This window comes from Coloeus monedula (genome assembly GCF_965178545.1).
Source record: "Coloeus monedula genome assembly, chromosome: 1".
NCBI lineage: Eukaryota > Metazoa > Chordata > Aves > Passeriformes > Corvidae > Coloeus > Coloeus monedula.
In genome coordinates this window covers 19,321,535-19,342,406 of record NC_138781.1, presented here as the reverse complement: position 1 = coordinate 19,342,406, position 20,872 = coordinate 19,321,535, and the positions used below count along the sequence as shown (strand labels likewise).

The 20,872-nt window shown below is 36.7% G+C and overlaps 1 protein-coding gene across 1 annotated transcript in view; it reads left to right on the top strand.

The window, feature by feature from the left end:
- PLXDC2 (plexin domain containing 2) overlaps nucleotides 1-20,872 on the top strand; it is a 261,533-nt gene that overhangs the window by 167,608 nt on the left and 73,053 nt on the right. Inside the window, exons 5-6 of the mRNA XM_082298661.1 lie at nucleotides 14,859-14,981; nucleotides 17,821-17,939. Of these exons, the coding sequence (XP_082154787.1) occupies nucleotides 14,859-14,981; nucleotides 17,821-17,939 (242 nt within the window). The remainder of the gene's footprint in view (nucleotides 1-14,858; nucleotides 14,982-17,820; nucleotides 17,940-20,872) is intronic.

Sequence of the window (20,872 nt, the reverse complement as noted above, 5' to 3'; positions counted from 1 at the left end):
GGTACTGAGGGTCCTTCTAGCCTTTGCAGACACAGGCCCTTAAATACTCTTATAATTTGCTAAATGTGAAAAAACTCATCTCTGCAACTTGTAGAATATTCAGCCCTTTAGGGCTTTCATTTGTTTGTGTTTCCAACTATTGTGGAATAACTGAAGCATTATGTACTGTCATAAAATGAATGGATTTTCTGTAGGTTTCACTGTAAATAATGTGCATGTATTTTATGAAAAATTATTTTCCTGATTATTTTAAAATCTACATTAAAATTTAGTTTTTATATTTAACATAAATTGAATAGTGGAGTCCTCTCTTTGTGATTCTATCTTGTGAATTCATCAGTCTTATTTCAATAGGCATTTTTAATGGCACTTGGTCCTTCTACTCTTTCTATAGTTTATGTTAAGTGATAAGAATTAAAGAGACATGCCTGCTTTTTTTTCTATTGAAAAATGGCTTGGCATTCATTTAAATCAAATTTGTAAGCCATTGTTTTCAACCTGGTAAGGCTTAGGGAGTTTTCAAAAGCTGAAAGAAAGTGTGAGGTTATGAGGTTAAGAACCAATGCCATAGAGAAGCATTTCTGGTTGAGTGGTTTTAAGTATCTTGTTATAATTTTTTTTTTTTTTTAACTGGCTTATTTTGAAGCTGAACATGAATATTGAACACATTGATCTTGGATGACCTTGAATGTTAGACATTCAAGTTCAGAATTTTCATACCATGTGATTTTCTTCTCATGCCTCATCACCGAATATGTGTATTTGCAAATGAGACGAAAACCTATGTCTCTCCAGTTTTCAGCAGCAACTTTCAGTGATTGTTGAAAAGGCTTTTCAGCTGTCTTAGACATATAGGCATGTGATTTCAGTTCAGGAAGAGGTGATTAGGTCATCTTCCTAGAACTGTTGAAAAAGAAGTGAAATCTAACTATCAGATTTGCTCTTACTTTACACTCACAGAAGTAAAAAATTTTGTTAGATGTAGTTTAGGCCAAAAGTTTTAGAAGGTTGAGAGGTAGCAGATTAGCCCAATGAGAGTCTTAAGTGGAAATTGAAAGCTCAAGAGATGTCCAAAGTGACATTGATCATACCAAGTTGTGTAAGGCTGGGGATTCATGAGGGCTTTAAATTGACATAAGCCTTCACAGCCAAGAGAAGAAAGCGTTTCCATCCCTGCTGACCCTTCCTGCTAGCTATCTTGGGATAGCAGAAGTGCTTATACTGCAGTTCAGTGAGGTGGGGTGATGAAGCATTGATATTATTGCTGGCTTAGTTTTCTGTTCCTTGGTAGGAGAGATGTGAAAGCAGGTAAAGTGGTTGGATCCACTTTGGCTGGATGTGACATTGGATGAGGATGTGAGTTTAAGTCACCTTGATGGGTTTATTAAACAAGATAAAGAACTGAGAAGTTGTATTTCACTGGAAAAGTGTGAGTTTAGTCTTGGAGGCAAAAAGACTGGCATGAAGATCATTAGTGACAGATTGGTAACAACCGCTTTCAAGGTTATAAACACATACTGGGCTTTTATTTTGATGCCAGCAATCTGTACTGTACACAAAGGGAAGGCAGTCCTGTTTTGTGATGGGAATTTCAAGTCAGTTTCCCCAAAAAGGTAGGAAGGGGAAAGTTTTCACTTCTGATACCAACCATCATTTTAACAAAAAGCTTCAGAGAAAGCAACTAGGCATCGTTCTCTGGTGACTGCTACTTGAGTTTGGGCACTACCAGAGCAGTCCTGTTTCCACTTTTACCTTTCCACTTTTACCAGCTGCAGAAGGAAAAACAGCAGTGACAACATGGATCTGTACATAATTACATTCATCCTGTGGTACACCTGTACCAAGTTTTCTTTTCTGATCTTAGTTGACATCTTACATTATTTAATTGAGCACACACAGATAGAATCAATATAAGTCACGTCAGTCACACTGGCAGAAATCCTCATCAGTGGTGTTTTTGAGATGTTGTCTAGTCTGCGTGACTGAGTTTGTGCAAAGAGTAAGAAGCTGTAATTTAGGTTCATCTCCAAATAGAGAAGGATGGGTAGTGAATAGAGAAAGTAGGGACAGAAATATGTTCTTTAAAATCCATGTAGAACTTGCATCTTCTGCAGTGCTTTAGGTGACAGAAGAAAAGAGCTGACCAAACCAATTGGAAACTGACCTCTCCTGCTCCAGGTAGCTTAGTGCAAAAGAGGCAACAAGCACCAGAGCACTAGTGCAGTTCAGGAGAGGATATCCCTCAGCTCTCTAGCCCAGTATTATCACTGAGTAATAGATATAGGGATGATCACAGCAGGTTTGATTCGATGGCTTTCTCAGTGTATCAGTCCTGTTGATCACACATGTCCCAACCATTATTTTCTCTGTCAATAAAACATATTATTCTATTACATTGTATGCCTGTGTATATCACACTCAAAGTTTTCCTTCTGTCACTTTGTTTGATGTAAGAAGTTGCATGACATCCTATTTTTCAAAACTCCTTTCTGTCTGATACCATACAAAGAAATCAGGATGCACACGATAGTAGGTCTGTTAATATCAACAAAATGACTCTGCTGCTCTTGGTCATTTGCTTCCTCACCAGCAGTCACTGAGCTCAGAAAGCTGTGCTCTAACAGTGTCAGAAATCACTACAACTTCACTACTCACTGTTGTAGTGACTGACCTATGTCAGCAGTGTACAGATGAAGCTGGGTCTGACCCCTTACTAGGTTCCTGTTTTTCTGAAATGTCTCATAAAATGTTTGTGTGATTAAAAGGATTGCACTACCCTTTGTACTAGCTATTCCTTCTTTACATTTCCAGATGAATCAAACCTTCAGGGGGCTTTTATTTGGACTCGGTAACGAAATCTTGGTTACTGCTAGCAATGATTTGCCCTTTATATACTCATAGTACAATTAGTAACAGAGAGTAAGAAGCTGGTTATTCCTTGCTTATATTTACAAAACATATTTCTGGTCAGAACAAATTATGATTTTTTTAATGTTTTTTCCTGTACATGGTGAATTTTAAAACATTGTAATCATCACTGAGGACTGGCCATTGCAGCTGAGTCCCCAGGTCAGAGAGGATGGACCCACAGATTTGTGAGCAGATTGTCAAAGCATAAATAGTACTGATGTTAACCTTTAAAAATTTGCTTTGTTCACTTAGTGCCTCAAAGAGTATACTCAGGGTGGACATTTGAAATCTTTTCTTGCTGGCTTTTTCTTAACTTCTTGACAAAGGTCATCAAATCCTGTGGTAAAAAAAAATGTGGTCTTTTCCCTCTATTAAGAAGCATATGCACCTTATCTAATGAGATCATATACTCTGAACAAGTAATTGTGTTCCTCAAAAATCAAATGCGAGTTGCCATACTGATGGCAGCTTGTGAAAGTAGCAGCTTCTCGGGGTAAATTTTGTACAAGAGTAAAAAGTAATAATCAGTTCTCTAATGGAGCCATGACAGCAGACAGAAGGATGACAAGCCATATGCTACACTCTCTCAAGGGAAATAAATAGAACCTGCATTGTTTTGTTCAAACTGAATGAAGTAAAAAAAATTTTAGGTTCTCCATTTTCCCTCTGCTGCCATTCATGACCTGCAACAATGAAAACAACTATGAGTGCAGGTGGTAGCTGAAAGCAGTTTTGTTTCAGCACCTGCCTGTGCATGCTTCCTGAATTTAATCTTTCAGGAACTTTATTTCTTAAAAAAATAATAGAACAAGAACATGACTGTATTTTGTTTTCTGGGATTTCATGGGAGGTAAGATTTTCTTCTTGCATCTTGGTGGTTTAATCCATGCTCTCCATTTTGTTATTCATTCAAAAGGAAGTGGTTAAAACGCTCATGGAAAAAACTTTCACCACTCTTCTATAGTTGTCATCTGATGTGAAGAGCAGCCTATTGTGTCCTTTGCCGCAGACAGACATTTCCCACCAAAGCATGATGAAACAGCCTTATCCTCATTACAGCTAATGTCTGTCTAAGGCTTTCTACATTAAGACTAGACTTCGAGGTTTCCTGATATCACTTTTATCTTTTGGGTGGGTGATGAGTCATGGGGCTACAGTTATGCTTCACCAGCTCCTAATGTTGAAAGGAATGAACATGTTTTCTTTAGGCAGACCCTAAATGGCTTTTTCTTGGCAAATACAATCCAGCCACATCTGATGATTACTTTTACTGAGTCTAAACATAATTATGTTGTAACCTGCACTTTGGCTTAGGAGGCAGGGATCACTGTTTATGAACCCTGCGATTACATGGCATTTACCACAGATATCCTATTGCTGCTTGTAAGTTACCATATGATTAAATGACCAACATTTATCATCAGTGTGAAGTGTGCATTATATCATATGTCTTCCATAACATAGAGCAACATTGTAACTTAAGTCTTCCATTTTTTAGAAATTAATTTTTGGTCTAGTTTAGTCTAAAGAAATTTTCTGTTTAGTTCTTATGCCTCTTCCTCCAATAGTCCTATTTTAGCTCATCGTGTGATGGTCAGAAAACCTACATAAAGCATTTTCAATCTCAATCATTTAGAGTTTCTTTCCGATCATGTACCAATGCATAGTGAATTTATGAAACATGACCCAGTCTTTTGCAAATGTCTAAAAGACATGAACCATGTGTTTTCATGTGTACTTTTACTGAGGCACAGAAACTTAAAACCCAGTTTGATGTTTCTGTTAGTACATGCTCCCCAGTGCTATGAGGCACCCGCCTGGCAGGGCTAGTGCTGTTGTACAATAAAGTGCCCAGGCAATCCATCACAGCATGTGCAGCATTCCACTGATGACTACACTTGAACCAGTTAAAAATGTGTTTAAAACCAGCCATGAGACTTGGCAGAACTATATTTACAAAAAGGCTTTGCAGAGGTTGCACACAAATCAGCTTCCTACTGATGGCTTTTTAGGCCTATGACAAGCTGAACTCTGAACAGCATGGCTACATGCCACCCATGGCCTAGCCATGGCCTATTTCTTCATTCTAACTATATGGAAAAGACAAAAAAGATGGGTTATCACAGGTTTGAGGTCTTCAGATGGAAGGATCAATTCCCTTGTGCTCCTCAACTTCTGCATGCACAACTCCAAAACAGGTTTCTTAAAGGGACACCCACATTTTAAAAATGTCTTAAAGTAGTACCAGAGAGCTTTCCTTTTTTTTTATGTCCATAAGAGAAGTAATTTCACTCTTCCCTTTTGAGTGTTTATTCACACACACAACCACTATTTTAAAATAGAAACCATAAAGGTGTCACTTTTACTTCAGTCTTTTTGTTCAAAGTTGAAGCTAGTATACTTCCCATGACAGAAATTTGTAATCATTTCATTCAAACTAGTACAGATTTTTTTTTCTTTTTTTCTTTTTTTTTTTTTTTTCTTTTTTTTTTTTTTTTTTTTGTCATTTATTCTTTTTGGTCAGATTATTAAAACCTTGGACTTGGAACCGTGATACAGCACCGGTCCTGTTCTAATAGGAAGATAAGGGCAAGCTTTTTCTTTAATTAAAATAATTAATTTGAAAAGACAGCAGTGTAATTACCCAGTTTGACAGTGCAGATTTTCCTGACATCATTATGGGACTTTTGTTAAGTTTCTTGCTTAGAGAGAAAGTTTCATCTTTTTGGATCTGGGTGAATATCTTCCTGTATTAACTGCACTGAGAAAGACATTTTGGCCTTCCCATTCCCATTATGTATTACAAAGTTGTGTATGACCAGGATGGCAAAGACCATGAAGGGTCTTTAGTATTGAAATTTTATAAAAACTGAAAGATCATAGAGAAACACTTGATATAGGCAATATTTCTCTTTATGGAAGGGAAATTGGTCCATTTCCCCACCTGTTTGCAGAAGGGTTTTTTGTGTGCTTTAAATTACAGATCAATACAGTGCTTTCATGTAATGTAATTTGCATTAATGTAAACTAATGTAGCAAAAGAGAGGAAACCCAAGGGAATTACTGATGATACCAAAGATAATGTGATTTAATTCCCGGATTCTAAACACTGAGACTAATATATTCTAGATTTTCCCCAATTAGATTTTTGCCTTTTCTCTGCTTAGTTCTGCTCATGTCTCTCTAAGCCAGATGTTTTCATAGATTAGCTCCACAACTGAAGAGCGTAGCCTAAAATGATTGTGAGGTAACAAGTGGACAAAGGAGGCAAAGAATGGACAAGACCAAAATTGTCTCAGCTTCAGGATACAGTGTGTCTGTTACAAATCTGGCTGGGTATTGTTGTCCCTGCTTGTTATGTGTTCCTCACCACCTGCACCACCTGCAGCCTGCCACCTTTGCTGCCTACACAACATTTGTCCACTGCACCAAGAGATAGACAGCAAACTGATCTTGATCAAAAAAGTTTGGTTTGGGGTTTATTTACTTTTGATCCAGGGTAGAGGTTCCTCATTCAAAGCATTGCCTGCCATTAATTTCACTAAGAAGAGAAATGAATTGGTGGTGAAATTTGATGAGTCGTGTATCTAGTCCTGGGCATCAGGCCAAAATGACAGAAAGGGGCAGAGCTACCTGCTTTTCCTTTACAGTGGATGCATTAGAGTCTTCTTGGGATGCAGAGTTGAACTAGAGAACAAGTTAATATGCTTATATTCACACAACCTTTAACTGTGTAACACATATGAAGAAGAACCTCTTTTGAAACACGCAAACATAGCTTGCCTCCCCTGAAGCCCAAGTTGCACATGGACATTTACCAGCTGCTATCTCACTGTTTTGAGCTGTACATTCACTGCTGAATAGGTCTGCTTGAGGCAAACCCATGCTGCCTCACCTCTCTGAACTCTGTCCAGCACAAACATATGTGGTGGGAGAACAAGGCATCAGACAGCACGTAGTTGTGGCAGGATGTTGACAGTAGAGCAACACAGAGCTAAAATCCCTTCTGAAAAGTTCCTGATAGAATAAAAACCATCTTCATTACATGCTATTTCAGTGTTATTTTTTTTATGTATATATGTGAAATGTAATTTAATGGTGTCTGAAACTCCTCTAATGTTGCATGTTAGCTTCTGCACTCTTCCCTGACATGCTGTGTGCTGGTTTTTTATGTGAATGTAGCTTAAGTAGTTTGTGAAGGATTAATACAAGCGTGCAATAGCATTATACAATGAGTGTGGAAGTAGTCTCTACATAAAACCCCCCAAAGTTGTATTTCAAATAACATTGATTTGTTGCAGTAGAAACCCAGACATCCACCAAACTGTCTTTCAGTTATGAATAAATTTTAAGCAGGCTTTTTAAAATTTGAAATTTTTTTTTTTTTGTCTTCTGCAACCTTGTTGCTTCAAACTTCTATAGAATGAATGACAACCCAGTTTGATGGCATTGAGCATTTTTCTAACTCTATTTTTCTTTTCATTACTGAATTTTTTGAAACATTGGAGAATAATGACTTCATCATGACCAGAAAGTCTTTCATTTTTTTTTAAATTCCTGTGTATCATATGATTCAAATTGCCTGTGATTTATCAGGTAACAGATAACTTTAAAAGTTAGATGGAAGAAAGAGGAGAATAAGCAGAGCAAGCAGAAAAGCTTATGACAGTTGTTTTTATTAGACTCTGTGGCAATATAGAAGGAGAGAGACAGCAGCAAAAGAAAAAAATCTGTATTGATATTATAACAGTTTGATTCAAACATGAAACCCATTATATTAAATGTCTTCAAACATTAAAAGACCATCCAAAAACCATCCAGTACCATCCAAACTTTTTTATTGATGACAAGAGCTGTTCAGGCATGAAGATGTTTTATCCAACCAGTAAATAGCAGAAATAGACTGTGAAACAATAGAAACAGACTGCAAAATGCTAGAAACAGACTGCAAAATTAGATTTCCCTCAAACAGCTCTATTCAAGCCTCTTCCAAGGATTCAGCAGCGCCAAAGATACTACAATGACACAGCTGCTAAGATATTTGTCCCAACTGAGATAATCCTCCTATCAACCTCTTTTGTCTGGTTCCAGCCTGTCTAGGAACTGTGTTGGTCTTTGCCTGAAGCTGAGAGGCCCTTGGGAGCTATCACATGGTGGTGTCTCACTGAGTAGATAACGTATTTCATGCCTGTGTCCAAGAATTTTCTCTAAGGAAGTACATGAATGATCAGAGAGGAACAGATACAAGTCATTAGATTCTACATAACATTTGGGTTTCTTTCTCCTGAAGTTAAGAGCATTGCAATTTAGAGTCATTAAAAGTATGTGAACAGACACTTCAGTTACAATTATATTTGCAAGTTCTTTGCTGTCCATCATTGTCCTTACTTAAAAGTCCTCTTGCTCCCATGTTCTACCTAGTGGTATCTAACAGTCTCCTGACAAGGCATGTCTTGTGGCATGTCAAAAGAAAAACATCTACTGGAAGAGTTTCACGATATGTTATCCCCTAAACTCCTTCATTGAGCTGAATAGGATATTAATCAGAATGGATTATATTCCACGGGATCACGTACTTTTCACAAAGAGGGTAAATAGCAGGGAAACTAGAGCAAGCTGGAGAACTTACTGACATTTACTCAATGTCATACATTGCACGTTCTCAAATTTTCCAGATAATGCTTGCTTTAAGTATTAACAAAGCAGCAGGAAAAATAATGGTGAAAAACTAATTTTCTGACCTTTAAATATCTACATAAGATAACACAGAAATACAAAGAGTAAGAGAATTGTGGGTAGCTTTTCTTTTTACCCTCATGCACAGATTCACAGGAAGACCTTGTAAGGTTATGCAATTAAGAAACACTGTTATGCCCATGCCTTCTGGGGTTTAGCTTTCAGATAGCCCACTTTTCAGGCCAAAAGAAGAAATGTGTTAGACATTCAATCTAGTCAAGCAAAAGCAAAGCAAAAAAATATGTATAATCTCTCTTTAATTCATTTTTCCCAGAAGGCTGGGAAAAATCATAAAATAGCATGAGAGATTGGTTCATTTTACACTGATCTTGAAAGCTCATTAAGGTATTTAACTTTCATGGATTGTCTGAGGGATCTAGAGTTGCTGTTATCCTTTTGTTTAATTACACTGTAATCTTCAGTCAATTACAGTGATGATAACAGTCTTCTACAGACATAACAATAAATTAGCCATCTGGGGATAAATGACATTACTTAAAGCTTACTTCACTGAAATATCAAAGAAAAATTAATGTGGCTATATAGGACAAGGCGTGAAAGTAAATTGCATTATCTGTTTCTAGAATTCAGCACTGCAATGTATTTTAGGGGCTTAATAGCATAACATATTCTTGAATTTGCTTAATAAAGAAATAGTTGGTGGAGAAATATCAGGAAAAGCACAGGTAAAGCACATTTCAGCATAGTTGAAAACAGTGCAGTGTTTTGGGCTATCCTTTATAAGCCTATGCAACACTTTTCAGCTTCACCAAAAAAATACATGAGCAACACTACTCCTGATATTTTATTTCCCCATATCTTGTCATCTTTCCATTGAATGTAAATGTCTCTTGTGTAGTTTATTTCCAGAAACAAGAATAGATTCATCAGGTTTTTACTGTTACTGCTGAAGAGAAGAAAAAGAATGTAAGATAAAAATGCGGTATGTCAGAAGCAGTGAGATGTAAAACAAGAAACATCCTGAAAATAAAATGCTAGTCAAAATTCTCAGCACCATTAATCAAAACAATTACAAAAAAATCCTATATCACCCTAGACTTTCAACCAAAGAGAAAACTTGCAACTCTGGATCAATCAATTATAAATTTTATGTGCTCTTTATGAAAGCAATGACGTGGCTATTTGAAGGTATAATTTCACATCAACTTATTTCACTGCTGTTATTTAGCACCAGCAGACACAATGGTTCTTTTTCTCTCTTATTTTCTTTTTGCCAGAACATTTTTTCCTTTTTAGAAGACAAAAGGTATTATACAGTGTAAGTAACCTGACCTGGGCAAGAGCTAACAGTTACTGAGAGTAAGACTGGTACATTAAGTGCTGTTTCAGCTGCAACTTTCCACCTATCTTCTACTATAAAATTACTAAATTAAAATAAGTAAATTTTAAAAACTCTTAACAAGATACAAGAAATTCCAATGATTCAGGTAAATAATGTTATTTTTGCATACTAGGTAAAATATGGCATAAGTAATATATAAAACGATCAAAATATTAGGTTAAGTTTTAGGTTGTATTAGAGGTTGTGGTAATGTTTAGGTAGTTGGGTGACTGCCTCTATAGAAGCAGGTGAGGGGCTGGACAGAGACAGGTCCACTGCAGGGGACAGCTGAGCCCGTGAATCACCCTGGTGGCACCTCTAGGCGAACTTATTTAAGAAAGGGTAAAAAATGTTGCACCTCAATGTCAGGAGTGAGGCAAAAAGCATGAGAAAAAACACTGTGAATGCCAAGAAGAGAAAAGAGGGACGAGGTTGTCCAGGCACCAAAGCATCTGTGGAGGAGACCAGGCTGGAGCAGGTATTTCTTCGCAGGCCGTGGAAGAGCCACACTGAAGCAGATACCCACGTTGCAGCCTCTGGAGGAGCCCGCACTGGAGAGGTGGAAATGTCCTGGAGGAACCACGGCCTGTGGAGGATTCTCACTGGGGCAGGTTTATTCTAAAGGACTGCAGCCCATGGGAAAGATCTGCAGTGGAATAGGAAAAAAATGAGAGGAGAAAGGAGTGACACAGATGAAGTGTTATGAACTGACCCCAAGTCACATTCCCCATCCACTGCTCAGTGGGGAAGAGGAGGTAGAGAAGTTGGGAATAAAGGAGTGACACTAACTAACTAAGCCTGGGGTAAAGGGAGGGGTGGAGGGAAGGTGTTTTAATCTGTCTTTCTTTCCCTCTATGCAAACCTATTTTATCTGGCAGTGAATTAAATTAACTTTCCCCAAGTCAATTCTTTCTTGCCCATGACAGCAACTGGCAAGTGTTTTCTCTGTTTATGTCTGGACACACACATTTTTTCAATTTATTTAGTCCCCTTATCCTGTTGAGGAAGGGCTCTGAGAGAGCAGCTGGGTGGACATGGGGCAGATGGCAAAAGTCAAGCCACCACAGAGAGAGACAAGGGTTTATCTTACAAGTTAGTTATCAGCTATCTTATAAGATGGTTATCAACCTAGATCTTTCTTTTTTTGTTGTTGTTGTTGTTGTTGTCTACATATCCCATATCCTACCCTCTCTTTAGACACACAATAGCAATTTCAAAGGACTCATTGCCTGTGCTGCCTTGAAACTATATTTTGTTATTCTGTTGGCAAACTGTCAAAAAACTTTCCAAGTGATACTGAGTTTGTGCAGTTAGGAATCTAAAAAAGGAAGTCACAGAAATCTCATGTGCAGAGTGTTGTAACCTTGTACATTAAATTTTCTTTGTAAACTTAATATGTTAGTGTGCAACAGATAAGAAGCATATTTTGGAATGGGTAAATTCAGACATAAAATGCGTTTTTAAATCAAGTCAGGGTCCTACATCAAGTGGGACTGTACTTTCATGCTTAAGTGGTTATATTTTTTTTTTCCCGTTTGTGTGAGTGTAAATTTGTACACTGAGAACTAGAAGTACACTCTTCTTGATTTACAAGTGGTTTTAGTATTAGTTCAGCCTTAGTTTTAGTTAAATTTATATGTACATATTAAACTTACAAAATGCTGAGCACTTTTCCCCATTTGTCTTCATTCCAGTATTTAGGAGCATATTATTCTTCTAGGTATAGCCTGTGGAGAGTTTTGGAAAAGAGCTCTACCAGTGCCTCCCACAAAGGAGAGATTAAGTGGTTCAGGAAATTGCAGGTCTGAAAAATTCTTCCTTGACTAAATGAATCAACCATGAGCATTTAGCATTGTCAGAAAATTAGGTCGCAGATAACATAAGCCAATTTTCTGCAGAATTCCATTCCAGAAAAAGTTAATTTTACATTTGCTGCTCTTTTTAAGTCATAGTTGCAATGATAAAATGTCCATGGTCAACGGTGGCTTCATCTTTTGAATCTCTGGGATGATTTGAAATGACTTTGTGTTTCTTTTCAAGTTGTTCCAATGCATGACTGGAGTTCTCATTAGAATGATCTTCATGCAAGGCCTGCCTGCTTCCCAGCTATCATCCACCTCCTGCTTTCCATTTTTGTTTATAGTAGAGCTGCATCCGGCAAACACTTCGAAATACGCTTTGTGGTTACTAATTACTTGGGCTGATTTACTTAGTTATGTGTTTCAGCACAATTAAGTCCTTTCTTTTCCTATTGTATCTGCCTCATTATTAGTTACAAGGGTGACATTTATACTGTAAATGGGACAAAAGCATGAAAGGGAAACTGTGTAAATGTAGGATCATTGTGCAAGGGATGAATAAGTAGTGAACTGTTAAGGCTAATTATAATATATGAATATGGATTCAAAGGTTTTGTTTGTATTATCTTCAAAATATTTTTGAGGAATGGTTTCAAAGGTATAGACCTACCCACAACTGTGTTAAAAGATGTGTGGACATGTCCACAGGGATAATAAGCAACACATAATATGAAATACACTTCTGTGAAATCATACATATTAAAAATGTCTAAATAAGCATAAGGGATTATTTATCAAGGGAATGACATAAGCAGCAAACAGTAATAAGCAGGAAATAGTAAAAATGCCTTTCAGGGACTATACTTTAACAAGGTAGTTGGCTATCCCAAAATAAGTAATAGAATAAAATTAGCCAGACTTGTGTATTCTGAAAACTTACATTTATAAATGACTTATAAATATGTGTGGGCAGATTCTCTTTTTAAACTGGTGTTTCTCTCTCCCTATCAATTACCAAAAGAGAGAAGTGGTCTTTAGATATTCAATTGGAGGAATCTGCCTCCCAATCTTCCCCTCTGCCCCCTACAGAAAAAAAAAAAGTTTTTGTTTAATCCTAAGAATTAATTTAGTACTTAGGGAGTGCCCATATATTAACATACTGTATCTGTTGAATACATAGATATGTTTTAAATGAAGAAAAAACAGCTCAGTTCCTAGGTCACCCCTTTGGCAGATGCCAAATCTTTGCAAGTGAATCTTGTTTTATTTTCCCCACACTTGACTTTTTCTTAGGTCTCCTATCACCACCACATGAGCTGACTTCACAGAACTATAAGCAGTCATGCAGGAGAATTACTCCAGAGAACCACTTTGTTTATCTGTTTGTTTATAGCATCTTATGACTTCTAGAACTAGTTCCATGAGCTGTTGTCAAGCATTTAACTACATATTTCAGAAGAGTACAGGAGTAGAAGGATGCCTAAAGCATTCCAGAAACTTATTTTTTCATGCACTCAGAGGTTTCCTATATAATATCAAAGAAATCTGTTAATGAACCCTCTCATCTCACAGTGGTTAGGATGGAGATATTGTTAAGAAAGTGAGGTTGCACACTAGTAGTTTTTAATGCTATACATTAACAGCAGTTTTGATCAGGTTCTTATTTGGTTTTGGAACTTCACAATCATGTTATAGAGTTAGATTTATAGTCTCCTTCATCACTGTTGTATTGCCATGATACTAAATGTAAGAAGAAAGGATCTCTTGGGCTTGGCAATGAAAGGTGTTGCAGAGGAAGAGAGACTCTCAATATGATTGAAGATGGGAAAAGAAACATAAACCAGCATAAATAGTGTTTAAAATAATGCTATAATTTGCCAGTAAAGAATTGTATTTCTTTGATATGTCTTTCTAATAACATTTTTCATGTTAGAAAATTTTCAGCTCTAATATTATTCTGGTTGTTGAGATGTTTGCTGTTGGAATATACGTCACTGAATCAATAGAAGTAGAAAAAGCAAAAACATCATCAGGTACCATCTGGTAAACACTTTAGGAGGAGAGGTAATATGCAAACCTCAGTTTTAAAGATCTGCCTGTAGCTCAAATTAACTTAAAGACAAGGGGTAACAAAAAGACTCATTCTAGGGCAATGGGAGTTTTTAAGTCAAGCTTTGGTCTGGGGCACTTAAAGTAATTAGTTCCATTAGCCAGTTGAAGTGGAGTTGGCAAACCTAAACAACACAGGTTTATTTGTAGACCATTTATTGTTTAAAACAGAAGAAGGTTCTTGACATTAAAATACACTGATTTTTGCTTTGAGGAAAAATCCAGGATTACTGTATTCACCATAGATGACTGGTCTTCTTCCAAAGGAAGGACTCCAATTCCAAACAGTAAGAGGTTTTGGATGAGCACTTCAGATGAAAGAAGCCTACTGTTCTGAGGACTACTGTCGATTCAGGGATGAATAGGGCAGACTAGTGAGACCTGACACAGCAGAGAATGTAGTAGAAGTGTCACTTGCCTTATAATCCTGAAAAAGTCTTATCTGTTCCACTCTTCATCTGACTTTTTTTTCTTTAAGGGTTGTCACCTCCTGTCTGAAATAGTCCCTTACTCTGTGTTTCTAGAAATATGAAAAAGGATTAGACTAACTTTTAAAGAGGTCACAAAGAGCATGAGCAAAACAAACTGCAGATTTTTGGAAAGGATGGAAGAAAGCACTATGGAATATGCCTGGTGGTAAATGGCTTATTTTCATAGTGCCACAGACTTGCATTTTGCCCTTAACTGGAGTTATTCTTCCTTGAGTTTTCACTGGTTTTATTTCTATACAAAACCTTCTTGAACTATTTGTTCCATTATTCATTTTGGATCTTGTTTTTTTGGCAGCCATCACAGACGTTTTTCTGAAATTTTAGCTCTTATATAATTCACTGTAAAATTTGTGGTGGGATTAATTTCTCTCAGATGACCCTTTAATGATCTGGCAATGCCTAACTCAACCTGCCATTCTATTAAATCTTTTCAGAATTTACTGAAATGGTCTCATTTTTTTTTTATTGTAGGTTTCATATATACTGGAGAAGTTGTGCATCGAATGCTAACAGCTACTCAATATATTGCACCCTTAATGGCAAATTTTGACCCCAGTGTGTCAAGAAATTCAACAGTCAGATACTTTGATAATGGTATGTAGCAGTCCTTGATAAATAAATGTGTCTGTATCCCTTGGCTCTTCTTATTTTCCTAAATAACTATTTTTGAAGGAAACAGTGAGGATTTTTTTTAAATTTTTTGTTCTTTTTTTTTTTCTTATTTTAGAGGCTGTATAAAGCATGTGACTAGACATCTATAAGTAATTATTAATTTTGAACACAGTAAAGAGTGATGAATGCCTTTTCTTTATCGAGCAGATGTCCTCTGGATGTTGAAGTACATAAAGTCAAGCTAGTAGTGCATTTTATCAGTTTTAAAAGGAAAAATCTGTCCTACATAACAGGGTAAATTCTGTTACTTCAAAATATATATAGTGAATACCATCTGCCCACTACCTAAAATGAAAACAGCATTTGTGGAGTGCAATAGCAAGAATATATAGAAGCAGGGCAGGGATAAGGTTAATAAACCTGTCAATGACTAAGTGTTCATGGAGTCCCAGAATTGGAATCCAATACACTCATCTACACCAAGAGTTCTCAACAGTTCCTTGTAAAAAAGATTGAAAGAGGAAAAGGCAAGCTGCAGTGTTGTACTTGAAACTCTGTGAGAAGTTTCAAAGCCCTTGAATGTGTGGATATTTTTCTCTTGAAGTCAGTTATAATCAATATTTTAGAAACATAGCCAGTGTGGTTAAAAGGCATCTGGTGTCTTACCTCAGGCCTTTAGTGATCAACTATACTGGCAGTTAAAACTTAGAAAGTTTAGTATCATGACTTAATATCATGAGATCCATGACTCCTAAATCATCTTGGGTACACCTGTGCCATTTTATGTATGTTTATTTATAGTGAATTTAAGAAAAAATTTCCAGCATGTTCAAAAACATTTCATATTTCCAATATTATTTTTTATTCTTTAGGTCAGTTATCAAAATGTATTATAGCTTTTACACCTAGTCATAACCTTTCCTTAAAATCTAGTCATTGCAACACTTGTTTGTTAAAAATCCAGTAAAATATTTACATGAGAAAATCCTACTCCTTGCATGAAGAATTTTGAAACAGAAAAAGATATAATTTTCACTTTTTAAATTATTTAACATTATGGCCAGAGATTTTTCATCTTTATTTGAAGAATCTGAGGATTCTGGAGAAGATGTTGCTAATTCTCATTATAGTCCTGACTTGCAACCTTCGCACCAGATGTATCAGGCTGTATGACATGGCTTTCATGACAAGGTTGAACAGTACTTTGAGATTTTTGAGACCTTTTCATGTGTAATACATCATCTTTTGAGCTCCATGGGCTTTAGGACAAAGAATTTTCTATCTTAACACAAGTAAAAAGGAACTGAGCAGATTGTATCTTCAGCACCTTATTTCTTACTCATCCGTGCTTTCTCCCCATGAGTAAGTGCTCTGCCATAAAGCAGCATCTGTAGTGGGCAAGCACAGAGTGTGGGGATCCATCAAAGTCTCACTGATGGAGTTCACTGCAAGGAGCTTAGGTACACACAAATCTCCATAAAAGCCCCTGGGATGAGACGACAGTTTGGGTGGCAGCTGATTTCCATTTTAGCTTGGGGTTCTGAGGTGCACATAGATCTGAAGTAATCAGTGACTAACTAGAAGAAATTCTGGCTAATCTTGCTCTAATAATTTTAGAAGCTAATTTACATTTAAAATAAAATTTAATACAATCAAGTAAATATTCAGAAAGTCGTTAATGCATGTGTTCACAAAGGAAAAAATGCACTATTTGTGCACTGTGTGCACAATTAATGAGTATCTACTATATGGAAAGACAAAAGGGACAATGTGTTGGACTTGGTGCAGTGTGAACCCAAAATCTGCATGCTCAGTTTCATGACAACCACTGTCAAGATGTGTTCATGACAGTTACAGCACAGATCTGTAACAAAGGATTTTTCAAGGATATATCAAAAATATATTGAGCTGAATAGGTACTGTATCATGAACATTCTAGGAAGAAAGGGAATTAAAGTGTGAATCAAAGCACATAACTCCTATTACTGCAAAAAAAGAGAAGGTTTTGAGGAAGGCATATAAAGATGAAAATGTTATTCTCAGTAAACACAGTTTCAGTGATAAGTGTCTCAACATCTGTAAAACATGCTCACAGGGTGTGCAAGTTGCTCGAGGAATATTTTTAGTGTGGTAAGTAGATATTCAGCCAGTGAACCTCCATGAATATTAACAAGGCTCTTTCAACTAAATCTCTGCATACCAGACTCATTATTTACCCCATCTATGAATTCTTAGTGAGTTTGATTTAAACTACATTTATTTATTGCCAACACCTAATATTTTTCAATTTGCAGAACATCAGCAAGGGCTTGCACCATTCATTAAAAAAAAAAAAAAAAAGCTATTTAATTAATGCATAGTTAATGGAAGAATCTTAATTCTTGAAATAATAACTTTTAGTGAGCAGGGAATGCTATTAGCACTTCACATTTCAAAGTCATCAGGATTTATGTATATCGTGTAAAGAAAGCCACTGCACAGAAGTGGTAATGGCAGCACACCCCAACTGGTGGATCCTACCTTTAGTGGTTGTTGATTTCTTGTGCAATTTCAAACAAGTTACTTGACCACTCTTGCTTTAGCAGTAGTTGAGGTGCTTGCGTGTCACTGTGGTGTCTACATTGAAGAGGATTTCAATTGCAACTTGTGTTTGTAATATCTTTGGCATTTCAAGGCGTGGAACTGAAAGTTGCTAAAAAGAGACAAATCACTATTCTTGTTTCAAGTAACTGCAGTTAAGTACTTTTCCTACAGTCAGTTAATATATTTCTCACATTTTTTTCTTCCTTTTGCCTCTTCACCCCCACTCTGGGGTTCACAGGCACAGCGCTAGTTGTCCAGTGGGACCATGTACATCTGCAGGATAATTACAACCTGGGGAGTTTCACTTTTCAGGCCACCCTTCTCAATGATGGGCGTATCATTTTCGGCTACAAAGAAGTAAGTTGGGTCTGAGAATTGTCATTTAAGTGGACAAATTACTTTATACATGTCAGGAATTTCCCTACATTTTTGGAGGGGATTTGAAAAATCAATTATATAAGATCATTTCATTATACTGCTTAAAAGATCACTATTTTGATGAAAATTCTATTCTATTGTAAAAGTGATGTTCATACAATGGATTTTAAAACCATCAACATGACACAAATGTGCTAATTCTGGATTTCAGCTGAACTTTTTTTGGGTGCTTGTGAGTGTTAAGTATTTAGTAAACTCCTGGGTTTTTAGTAAACTTCCCTTGGGTTTTGAAAGATAGGATCTAATTTTTTCAATTAGTTTATCCAATTTTGACCTATTTCAAAATAGTCTAGAATCAATGGCTATTGTTAAAAGGTCACCTTTTTCCTGCAGCTGTCATTTTTTGGCACTCACATATTTCAAAGTTCATGTATTTGAAACAAGAAATAACTGGTTTGTATTGCTAGCTCTGAGGTTTCCCATCTGTTTGGTGATAAAAGTGCTTAGATTGAGGCCATTTGGTTTGCCTTCATAGCACCTATATGTTGTCTTGAATGGGCTCTTGTGCATTCTGCAAGTATTTCAGAATTCCAGCTGTTGCTTTGACTGATTTTTTTTTTTTCTAGAGTTGCTCAAGCTCTGGAAGCTATAGCCTAGTTGAATTTCAGTGCTTTTGCCAAGAAAGGTTGGAGCAGGTGATCCTTGAGGTCCCCTTTCTGGTACTCTATGATTCTGTGATTCATGCAAATCAGAATTAGAAAGTAGAAAAATCTCTAGGGACAAAATAATTTCTTCTTTTTTGTTTGGTTTTTTGTTGTTGTTGTTTGGTTTGGGTTTTTTGTTCTGTTTTGTTTTGTTTTGTTATTTTAATCTGTTTGGCATGCAAACTGTGACTTTCTCTTCAAGATGCAGGTCTCAGTTATCCTCTTTATGGTAAGAAACTGTAATCAGAGATACAACCAATTGTCCAGACTTGGAGAAATCTCTTTTCTCTTCTGTCTCTGCTATAAAACACTTGTGAGCCTTCAGGCACATTTTTCATGTCTGTGTTTTGCACCTTTAATGAAGCAGAAATAATAACATTCCTCTGCCCTTCACTAGAAAGCTAGACAAGGATCTGAGTTTTTCTACTAGCAGCAGTCATACCTTCACTTAAGACAGATGCCTTTGTAGCTTGGAAAAAGTACTTCTGCAAGATGTTTTTACTGGATGAGTATTGTAGAAACAAGAAACTTCTGGTATGCCCACATACATGACTTTCTTTGTCTTATGAAAGACACTCTGATGCAAGGCCTGCTTAGGGTTTTTTTCTGAATGTTAGGTACAGGCTACAGTCTTCATCTATGAAAATGCAGTTTATTTGCATTTTGAATCTGATTTCATGTAAGCTTTACTCTGCTTAGTACAATGGAGCTCCATTATACTTGATCAAAGGAGTGAGCACTAAAAGCTTTGGTTATCCCCTGTTCTTGAAACCTTTTTAAAGAAGAGCAAAAGCTTCTAAAGACTGCAGAAAATTTCCTGCCTTCAAGACCTAGAGAGGTGCAGAGGGACACTAGTTTTAAGATAAATTTGTCAAGAATTGTGTATGTATTCGGACATTAAAATGGTGACATTTTCAGGAGACTTCTATTCCTGGTTATGAGATGCACTGCTCTCCTGTTACTGTCCAGCCCTGTGCAAAATGGATCTAATAAGGGTGATGGAAGTTGCTGCTCTAAATTGAAAGTATCTTGTGTACATTTTTCACAAAAGCAAATGATGATGCAGAGTGTCAGGTAGTGGAAAACATTATTTATGTGGGAAGACAGGAGTAAATGGGCCACTCCTTTACCACAAGTCGTTCCTAGAATTGCAGGCAAGTATGACATCTAATCCATGGATAGACAATTTCTGAGCTACAGTGCACAGGCTGCTTGCTCTCATTACACTACTGGAAGCTTCCTCCAAAACCACTTGGCTTTTGTGGGTAGGAGTTATTAATGTTCTCTTCATTAATCTTGAGACAGAAAACTGTAATTTGCAAATGGAATAATGTGCTTTTTTGCTACTGCTGAATCTTTGAACTCATCCCCTTTCATGAGTTATTCCTGTACTGAATGGAATTACCAAACATTAGCGCTATTGCACATAACTAAGGAAAGAGACTTTTTAAAGTGGTAATAGTAATGTACTAATGATCTGTAAATCTTTTGACAAAAGATGTTTCTAAATGTTTTGGAAAGTTACAACTAGAATATTCCATCAGAATTACTTGAGGAGTGGATTTTGAGGCTGAGATTTCCCAGCAACTACACTCCTTATTTGCAGCCTTTACTCCATTACCTCTACCTCAGCCTTTCACCTAAATGAGGAAAAATAAATAAAATTTCCAATCACTGATCAGACACAAGTTGTCTGAAAAGGAAAAACATGACACTTATCATTTTAAACTTGGTCCTAGTGCTTATAAGTCTGGCTAGGAATTTATTTACTTTCCAGGGCTGAATCCTTTGCTTTCTGAGGAAGTCCTTCCTTCTGAAGACATTTCTCTTGGCGCTGAGTCATGATGTCAGGTGCCCCATTAACTCCAGTAAGATTACTTGTGTAAGTGCTCACTAGTGTGACTAAAAGTTGTACAAGATTTCTTCTGTCTTTTTGGTGCCATTTTATTTTAGCATCACAGTTCATCAAAAATAACAGTGGTGTATGGCAAATCTGAGAGGTCTTCATGGCATTGTCATTGAAAGTCTCCAAGCTGAAGCACCATGTAAGAAATACAGCAAACAGGTTGCCAGTAGCTTCATAAAGCACCCCACAGGGCCTCAGTATTAGTGACACCAGGCATTTATCTAGAAGAGTCTACCTGTAAAATAACTGTGATTAGAAATTTAAAGCAGATACAACTAGGGACTTTTATGTCTAATGCACTT